Source organism: Jaculus jaculus, chromosome 13 (assembly GCF_020740685.1).
Source record: "Jaculus jaculus isolate mJacJac1 chromosome 13, mJacJac1.mat.Y.cur, whole genome shotgun sequence".
NCBI classification, from domain to species: Eukaryota; Metazoa; Chordata; class Mammalia; order Rodentia; family Dipodidae; genus Jaculus; species Jaculus jaculus.
Genome location: NC_059114.1, coordinates 4941166 through 4951317, shown reverse-complemented (window position 1 = coordinate 4951317; position 10152 = coordinate 4941166). Strand labels below are relative to the sequence as shown.

At 47.9% G+C, this 10152-nt stretch overlaps 1 protein-coding gene across 4 annotated transcripts in view; it reads right to left on the bottom strand.

The window, feature by feature from the left end:
* Nucleotides 1-524: 524 nt before the first annotated feature.
* Gpld1 (glycosylphosphatidylinositol specific phospholipase D1) overlaps nt 525-10152 on the bottom strand; it is a 55316-nt gene continuing 45688 nt past the window's right edge. For all 4 annotated transcript variants that reach the window (XM_045132350.1, XM_045132349.1, XM_045132348.1 and 1 more), the window contains 5 exons: nt 7541-7720; nt 6477-6637; nt 5207-5233; nt 5046-5096; nt 525-1204 (listed from right to left, as the gene is read on the bottom strand). In XM_045132350.1, coding sequence (XP_044988285.1) covers nt 1118-1204; nt 5046-5096; nt 5207-5233; nt 6477-6637; nt 7541-7720 — 506 coding nt within the window. In that variant the 3' untranslated portion in view covers nt 525-1117. The remainder of the gene's footprint in view (nt 1205-5045; nt 5097-5206; nt 5234-6476; nt 6638-7540; nt 7721-10152) is intronic.

Below are 10152 nucleotides of genomic sequence, written 5' to 3'. Positions count from 1 at the left end.
TCAGTGGAAACTGTCTCCCTATGGTCACAAAAGAAACTAGCTACTGTTTACAGGTAGCAAAGGCCAGTGAGACTTTTCCCATCTCTTCCCTGTGCTGGCTGGCAGATGACACCCAGCCAAACAGTCACCTGCCAGCCGCTGAAGCCACGGCCCCTTCAGGGAACTCCTGTCCTCCTCTAGTCCCTCACCTCAGGCCACGCGGCCCTCCTGCTCCGGTGCTGCTGCTCACTGGGGACCTCGTGAAATCTCGCCGTTGGTCGCCTGTTAGGTGGCACCGCAGTGCAGTTGAGGGCACAGTGGAGCTCTGGCTTCAGTATTTGACCTTCACCCCGCAAAATGTGGTCCTCACCGCCAGTGAGCCGGGTCACGAGTGATGGGGCCGCGTCGCTTCACACGCACGCTCTTACTTATAGTTTCTTGTCCAAGATTTTCTTTCCCTGTGTACTCTTGATTTGACTACACCAACTAAAGTCAGCTTTCTGTTGCTTCAACCAAAAAAAAAAAGAGAGAGAGAGATAACCAACTTAAGGGAGGGCGTGTTTATTTTGGTTCAGTTTCGGCAACATCAGCCCATGGTCACTTGGGCCTGTGGTGAGGCAGGACAGTGTGGCACAGAGGGCAGGATATGCCCCGTGATACAACTTCCTCCACCAAGGCCCCACCCCTGAAGTTCCCTCCTCTGCCAACAGCGCTGTCAGCTGGAGATCAACTCTCTTAACTGAGTGTCAGAGGGACATCCAAGACTAAGTCGTAACAGCCACCAGAAACGGCAGGTAGCAGTTATGTGGAGATGATCCTAAGAGCCACCTGCAGAGCCTGTCCAGATACGAGTGACAGGCGTTCAAGCGAGGACATGGGCTGTACAGGTCCTGAACGCAGAAGCGCAAATGCAAGAGGCGAGGAAGTGAGCTATGCGGGGACATGAGCATGCAGTGTCCCCTGAGGCCATCCTTCCGGAGTCAGTGCGCAGATGGCCACATTGCCAGGTAGCCTGGCTGCCAGCATGTCTACCCATCTCTCAGGATTCCCCTCGGCTCCTCCGGAGGTGCCACCATGTCCACCAGAGCGCACCCTTGACGTGACTGAGCACAGAGGGAGGGGCGGGACGGTGACAGCTTTAATCTGAGCCGAGGCTGTAGATGTGAAGTGCCCCAGAGAGCCGCGCTCCCAAGGAGCTCCTTCCAGCGGCAACGACGACTTGGTTCTGTAGGGACACAATACAGACGGCACTCGTGAGAGAATGGGAGCGCCAGGACCGCCGCCTGCTGCAAACGAACGCGCCACCTTGTGCATCTCACTTACTTGGGTCCTGAAGAACCAACCCTGGGTCCTTTGGCTTTGCATGCAAATGCCTTCCCTGCTGAGCCATCCCTCCAGCCTGGGACTGCCTTTCTTGATGCACTCACGGGTTGCCCCAGCCACCTATAAAAGTACCTTACAACCTGGTGCAGGCTGTGAATCATCTTTCGTGGTGGTGAAATCTTCAGTTTGTGCTTGGATTTGACTTTTAGAAGTCGCTAAAAGTTATTTTGATCCATGACTGGCAGGTAAATGAGCTGTACGTGACCAAACTGGCTGCTAGCGTTGTAGTCAGTGCAGTGACAGTTTCTCATTGATTCTGCTTTGAAAATAGGACTAACAGAATCCAGAAACAAAAATGGCTAAAATGTACGAAGCCTTCACCACGTTAGGTTCTAAATTTTTTTTTTAATTTTTTATTTATTTATTTGAGAGCAACAGACACAGAGAGAAAGACAGATAGAGGGAGAGAGAGAGAATGGGCGCGCCAGGGCTTCCAGCCTCTGCAAATGAACTCCAGATGCGTGCGCCCCCTTGTGCATCTGGCTAACGTGGGACCTGGGGAACCAAGCCTCGAACCGGGGTCCTTAGGCTTCACAGGCAAGCGCTTAACTGCTAAGCCATCTCTCCAGCCCTAAATTTTTTTTTTTAATTGTATTTCCTCCTGCTATCCCAGTGTCAGTTAAAAGAGAAAGTCTAGCCAGGTGGTGGTGTATGCCTTTAATCCCAGCACTCGGGAGGCAGAAATAGGATCACCATGAGTTCAAGGCCACCCTGAGACTACAAAGTAAATTTTAGGTTAGCTGTGAGCTAGAGCGACACCCTGCCTCAAGGGGGAAAAAGAAAGAGAGAGAGAGAGAAAGTCTATCTGGGTGTAGTGGCGCATGCCTTTAATCCCAGCACTCGGGAGGCAGAGGTAGGATCACTGTGAGTTCGAGGCCACCCTGAGACTACATAGTGAATTCCATGTCAGCCTGGGCTAGAACGATACCCTACCCCCAAAAAACAAAAATAAAATATTAAACAGAAGCTAAATTCATGAAATAATCTTGGGCAAATCCTCCCATAAACTTAATGGATATTTTCAGTGTAGCAAGAGCTACTTGCCACTAGAGGGCGATTTGACCAGTTCCTGAAGGAGGAACTGGGTCTCCACCACTTACCTTGCCTTACAGACTGGCAAGGTGTGCACAGGGGTGAGGATTTACCCAGCCTCCATCCCACAGTGGGCATTCTTGATCACATGACTGTCGTGTCTGTCTGTATGTCAGCTTGCATGCAGTATAACTTTGCACATGTCCAAATCTTACCTTGCAAGGGCAGGGACTGTCTTTATATTTCATAGCCTAGAACAGTTCTATACAACATATCCTCAAATGAATGAATGCAGCTTGTGATTTAGAGATACTTCTTTGTTTTGGTTTTGAGGCAAGAATCTCACTGTAGGTTTGGAGAGAGATGGCTTAGAGGTTAAGCGCTTGCCTGTGAAGCCTAAGGCTCGATTCCCCAGGACCCACGTCACGTTAACCAGATGCACAAGGGGTTGCACACGTCTGGAGTTCGTTTGCAGTGGCTGGAGGCCCTGGAGTGCCCATTCTCTCTCTCTCTCTCTATCTCTGCCTCTTACTCTCTCTGTTGCTCTCAAATAAAAGTAACAAACAAACAAAAAAAGAATCTCACTGTAGTTCCAGGCTGATCTGGAACTCACTCTAGCTCAGGCTGGCCTTGAACTGATGAGTGATCCTCCCTGGTCCTGGGGATTTAAGGCATGAGCCACCATGCCCAGTTTAGTGATATATCTGAAGGTAAAACTCTTAAATCTGTATTAAAATTTTAAGCCTGGCTGGGTGTGATGGCGCACACCTTTAATCCCAGCATTTGGTAGGCAGAGGTAGGATTACTGAGTTCGAGGCCACCCTGAGACTACAGAGTGAATTCCAGGTCAGCCTGGGCTGGACCAAGACCTTATCTTAAAACAACAACAACAAAAAAAATTAAGCGTATCTGCCATTGAGAAGTCCTGCTTCTGAACTCATCTGCAAGAATTTTGCTTAACTATATGAGAATATAGGTGTGAGGATGTTCATTACAGCATCATCTGTAATAGTAAAAAAAAAAAAAAAAAAAAGGAAATGACCTGAACTGAGTTATGGCACATCAGGACATTAAAACGCTATGTAACTATTAATTATCTAGTAGTTTTATATACTTGTCTGGAAAGAGGTAAAATAAAGTACATAAAATGAAACTAATGCATGTGTCTGTCTCTAGAGTTAAAAAAAAAAAAAAGACATTCTGGAAGAAGACAGCAAAATATTAGCAATGGTCACCCTGTAGAACAAGGGTCAGCAAACATTTCCAGTAAAGGCCAGGCCAGATAGTAAATGTTTTAGGGTCTGTGGGGCATCAGGCTCTGAAGCAGGCAGGGTTAAGTGAACGTGTGTGGCTGTGTTCCAGCATAACTTTAATTATGGAGCTGGAGCCGGGCGTGGTGGCGCACGCCTTTAATCCCAGCAGAGGTAGGAGGAGTTGGGATCTGGCTCAGTACTTCGCCTGCTCAAGGCTCTGGATCTGACCCATGGTGACACACACAACCAACAACCCGTGATTCATGGACACTGAAATTTAAACTCTATGTACATTCCATGGCATGAAAATTTTTTCAGCCACTTAAATATGAAATGACCTTTTTTAATATTTAATTTTATTTTAATTAAGAGGTAGAAATAGAGATAGATAGGTAGAGAGAGAGAATGAACACACCAGGGCCTCCAGCCACTGCAAACAAACTCCAGACACATGCACCACCGTGTGCATCTGGCTTATGTGGGTCCTGGGGAGTCGAGCCTGGGTCCTCAGGCTTTGCATACAAGTGCCTTAACTGCTGAGCCATCCCTCCAGCCCAAAATGACCAGTTTTTACTTTGTGCTATAAGTCCCGGCCAGGCGTGGAGGTGCACGCCCTTTGTCCCAGCACTCAGACAGCAGAGGTAGGAAGTTTGCAGGCCAGCTCAGGATTGCAAAGTGAGTTCCAGGTCAGCCTGGGCTAGAGTGAGACCCTACCTCAAAAAACCAGGGCTGGAGAGATGATTTAGTGGTTAATACGCTTTCCTGCAAAGCCAAAGGACCTAGGTTCGATTCCCCAGGACCCACGAAAGCCAGATGCACAAGGTGGCGCATGCATCTGGAGTTCATTTGCAGTGGCTGAAGGTCCTAACACATCCATTCTCTCTCTCTCTCTGTGTGTGTCTCATAAATAAATTTTAAAAATAAGTAAATAAAGCCCAGGATTTTAGTGAGCCCATGAGCAGTACTCTCCCAGCCCTGCTATGGAGGATAAACTGGGAGCAAGGCAGGAACTTTAAAAAAGTGCTAGGAAGTCTGGACGGATGGCTCACCGGTTAAAGAGTTTGCCTACAAAATGCAAGGACTTGGTTCAGTTCCCCAGTACTCAAGCAAAAGCCAGATACACAGGTGCAATGGCCAGAGGCCCTGGCATGGCCATTCTCTCTCTCTCTCTCTTTCTTTCTGTCTTTTTGTTTTGTTTTGTTTTGTTTTATGATCATGTATCTTTCTGTCTTTATATCAGATAAAATACATATTTTTTAAAAAGTGCTAGGAGTATCTGTGATTGTTGACTTTCTTTTTTGTGTATTCCCCCTTTTTCAAATAGAAATAAAATCATATTTTTAAAGTAAGATCATCAAATCTTGGAAGAAACATAAATTTCAAACTTCACATACTCACCATTTCCTTAGACCTCACGGAAATCAGAGAACTCCCAAACCTTGAACTTGCCTGTAAAACATACTCTGTTAATAGGTCTTTGAGAACATACTTCGGTTGGCAGTAACTAGGAGGGGCCTTTTTTTTAAGCTTCTCTAGGCCTTCAGGAGGTAGGCACTTACTTCAGGAGCAATGAGTACGTATTGGGCCTGAAAAATAAGTGGAGAAAAGGACACCATTAATGTTGTTACTGCACGTGAGGGTGTTTTCCCTTCTTTACTTTTTTTGAAGGAAGTCCAAAAGACCATCGTGGTTTTTTGTTTTGTTTTGTTTTATGAGCGATTGAGAGAGAGAGAGAGAACTGGCACACCTAGGCCTCCTGGCACCATCATCTAACTCCAGATGTGTGCACTCCCGAGTGTGCATGTGCAACCCTGCACGTTTGTGTCCCCTTGTGTGTTTGTCTGGCTTACATGGGACCCGGAGAGTCGAACATGAGTCCTTAGGCTTGGTAGGTAAGTGCCTTAACGACTAAACTGTCTCTCCAGCCCCGTGTGTGTGTGTGTGTGTGTGTGTGTGTGTGTGTGTGTGTGTAAATGTATTTATCTTTTTGAGAAAAGAGAGAGAGGCAGTAGAGAATGGGCATGCCAGGGCCTCTACAGGCGCACTCCAGATGGCTTTACATTGGTACTGGAGAATCGACTTGGGTCCTTTGGCTTTGCCAGCAAGTGCCTTAACTGCCAAGCCATCTCTCCAGCCCTCGTGTATTTTTAAACTAGTTTTGTTTACACCTTTTGTTTTATTTTAGGTTGGATCTCGAGCCCAGGCTGACCTGGAATTCGCTCTGTAGTCCCAGGCTGGCCTTGAACTCACAGTGTTCCTCCCACCTTTGCCTCCTGAGTGCTGGGATTAAAGGTGTGCGCCACATCTATAATTGGCATGATAGCAGCTTCCGGCCTTGGTGTGGCTTGAAGTGCGCATAGTGTTTAGCATACTTACAGCCCATCACAGAAAACAGTAGCAGTTGTGCTGGGCATGGCGGCACACATCCACGGTGCCCACACTGAGGAGGCAGAGGATCACTACACATTCCAGACCAACCTGGGCTACCTAGCATGATCCTGTCTCAGCCTTCCCCCCACAAATAGTAGCAATTCACTTCACAGAAAAATACTGGAAGAATATACAATAAGCCTGGAGTCTAATTTTCTTCTGTGGATGCTTAGCCAAGCTGTGGCTGGCTGTGCCCAGAGACCACGATGCCAAGTCCACCGGGACTTTAGCTCCAGAGGTAAACGGCCTCGGCTGGAAACACCGTGGCAGCTGGGCCCACAGGTGACCATCCTGACCCAGGACCTCGGAGTCCACGGAAGCCCCACAGGAACATGACAGCAGGCTGGGCCAGCTCTGGTCATTTCCCAACAGGAGCCGGAAGTGTGTAGACCGTGTTACCTTCTCCTCTGGACATGGAGTTATCCACGACTTGCATTTCCCTGTCATGTCACCTATGGTGCTCTGTTTGCCGTTGTAAACATAAACGCGGCCATCTTCTCCCCCGAACAGTCCAGAGGTGACATCTGTTATTCTGAGGGGGGCTGCCACGATGATTTCATCTGCAAGCAACAAATTCAAAAAAGTGGGGAAAGGTCTGGAGAGATGGCTTAGCAGTTACGGTGCTTGCCTGCAAAGCCTATCTACCTGGGTTTGATTCCCCAGAACCCATGTAAGCCAGATGCACAAGGTAGAGTTCATTTGCAGTGGCTGGAGGCTCTGGCAAGCCCATTCTCATTCTCTCTGTCTCTGTTTTGTTTTTCAAGGTGGAGTCTCGCTCTAGCCCAGGCTGACCTGGAATACAGTGTGTAGTCTCAGGCTGGCCTTGAACTCACAGCGATCTTCCTACCTCTGCCTCCGAGTGCTGGGATTAAAGGCGTGCGCCACCATGCCTGGCTACCCCCACTCTCTCTATCTGCCTTTTTTCTTTCTCTCAAATAAATAAAATTTTAGAACTATTTTTTAAATGGGGAGAAGGAAGTATTGGGTTCTTCTGTCCTTTTTTTCTTACTTCCGTCCTGGCTCCTGAGCCCAGCTCTCACAGAACTCAGTGAGCTTCAGTGTGGCCTGGCTTCCTCCTGACAAAGCACGCCTGCAGGCCTTTGTTCCCACCTTGTCATTCATAGTGACAACAGAAATGGTGACTCTCTTGGGATTGTCTTTAGGAACCTCACTGTTTGGTTTTTGTTTGTTTGCTTGCTTGTTTGTTTCAAGGTACGGTCTCACTCTAGTCCAGGCTGAGCTGAAATTCACGATGTAGTCTCAGGGTGGCCTCGAACTCACAGTGATTCTACCACCTCTGCCTCCCGAGGGCTGGGATTAAAGGCTCGGCCCTACCCTCACTCTTATCTGCAGAAAGCTCATTGGACCACTGGGCTGTCCATCAGAGGGCAGACTACATTTATTCAGAGATTGGTCCTTGGGGCAGAGGGAGTTAGGCTGACTGGGGAGCGTGCCCTCCTTACCCAAGCCGTCCTGGTCCAGGTCGCTCAGGTGCAGGGCTCCACCAAAGCGAGAGAAGCGCCGGTCCCCACTGAAGGTGCTGAGCAGAGCGGGCTGAGTGTAGTTGGGGGCCAGCTGGTACATGCAGGTGGTCCCGCCCTGGTGCAGGGTCATGGTCAGGAATGCCATCTTAGACACGTCGTCTGAAATGAGCCATGGGGGTGCCTGCTGGCATCACGAGCATGAGGGAGGAACGGAGCTCCAGGGCCCCTCCCGCCTCGGGTGTGTGGACCTCAAGTGAGGCAGCCCAACAGATGGGAGTGGTGTGGACCCCAAGACTCAGGCAAGGAGCTCAGAGACACAGGGGACGGCGCCCTCGCTCCACAGTCTTGCCCCTCCACTAATTCTTCATCTTGCCAACAGTTCTATTTCTATTTTTATTTATTTGTTAGAGAGAGAGAAAAAAAGATTAAGCACACCAGGGCCTCCAGCCGCTGCAAACAAACACCAGATGCATGCAGCACCTTGTGCATCTGGCTCATGTGGGTCCTCGGGAACCAAACCTGGATCCTTTGTCTTTGCAGGCAAGTACCTTAGCTACTAAGCTATCTCTCCAGCCCCTACTTCTTTCTTTCTTTTTAATATTTTATTTTTATATAAGAGAGAGGGAAAGAATAGGCAGGCCAGGGCCTTCTGCTGCTACAACTCCAGATGCATGTGCCATCTTGTGCATCTGGCTTACGTGGGTCCTGGGGAATCAAACCTGGGTACTTTAGCTTTGCAGGCTACTGCCTTAAACGCTAAGCCATCTCTCCAGCCCTATTTATTTCTTTTTTTTAATAAAGTATTTGTTTATGTATTTATTTGCAAGCAGAGAGAAGTAAGACAGACAGAGGGAATGGGTCTGCCTCTACCTCCAAAGTTCTGGGATAATAGACATGTACCACCACACCTGGCTTTTCTTTTTTTTCCCCTCTGTAGACTAGGCCATCCCAGAACTCATGGCAATCCTCCTGCCTCTGTCTTCCAAGTGCTGGGATTATAGAATGCACTATCGTGCCTGGTTTTCATAGTTTTGCTTCTTATATCACAAGCCGTGCATCACCTTTCTCAGACACTCCCCGCTTTATTTTTATTTTATTTTATTTTACTTTCTGGTTTTTCGAGGTAGGGTCTCACTCTAGTCCAGGTTGACCTGGAATTCACTATGGCTCTCCCCACTTTATTTACTGGGGCAGGTTCTCCGGCTCGAGCCCAGAGCTCACCTGTTTGGCAAGTGCGCTTAGTTAGTTTGCCTTGGGGATCCCTTCTCCACCTCCTTAGCATGAAGATGACAGGCAGGCTATTAGGCCTGCCTGGCATTTATGTGAGTTCTGGGGATCCAAACTTGAGGCCTCATGCTTGTGTGGCAAGCAATTTAGCCAATGAACCCTCTCCCCAGCCCTGTAGAGTATCTTTCTGTCACTATCTATCTATCTATCCATCCATCCATCCATCTATCTGTCTATCTACCTATCTACCTACCTACCTACCAATCTATCATCATTTTTTGTTGGTGGTGTTGTTTTTGAGATAGGGTCTCACTCTAGCCCAGGCTATGTTCACTGTGTAGTCTCAGGCTGGCCTTGAACTTACAGTGATCCTCCTACCTCACTCTGGTCCAGGCTGACCTGGAATTAACTGTGTAGTTTCAGGGTGTCCTCAAACTCATGACGATCCTCCTACCTCTGCTTCCGGAGTCCCAAGATTAAAGGTGTGCACTACCACGCCCAGCTTCATCTATCATTTTTTGAGACAGTGTCTCATGTAGCCCAGGTGGGTCTTAAATTCACTGTGGAGCTAAGGCTAGACTTGAACTACTGACCCTCCTGCCTCCACCTCTTGAGTGCTGGGATTACAGGTATTCACTACCATGTCTGGGAGTTTAGGATTTTGAATGTCTGGGTGAGATCTTTTCTGCTTTATATATTTCTTTATAATTTTACAAATTTCCATAATAAATATGATTCATCATTATAATCTTAGGAGGTTTTTTTTTTTAAAGTTTCTTCCCATAAAGTAAAATCAAATAATGACTTATTAGCTGGGTGTGGTGGCACATGCCTTTAATCCCAGCACTCCAGAGACAGAGGTAGGAGGATGGATTGCCATGAGTTCAAGGCCACCCTGAGAATATAGAGTGAATACCAGGTCAGCCTGGGCCAGAGTGAGACCCTATCTCAAAAAACCAAAAGATAATAATAATGATGATTTATTAAGGTGTGTCCTTGGAACAGGTCTATTCCTGGTGAGCGATTTATAGACCTGTTCTGTGGCTGTGCATGGTAGGACACGCCTGTAGCCCAGAACCAGGGAGGTGAGGCAGTATCAGCTCAAGGTCATGTTCAGCCTCACAGCCAGCTTGAGCCACCTGAGACCCTGCCCCGAAAACTCAAAACACGGCTGGAGAGATGATGGCTTAGGGGTTAAGGCCCTTGCCTGCAATGTCAAAGGACCCAGGTTCAATTCCTCAGGACCCATGTAAGCCAGATGCACAAGTTGGCACAAGTGTCTGGAGTTCATTTGCAGTGGCTAGCAGCCCTGGCACACTCAACCCCCCTCCCAAATAAGTAATTAAAAAAAAAAAAAAGTTTAG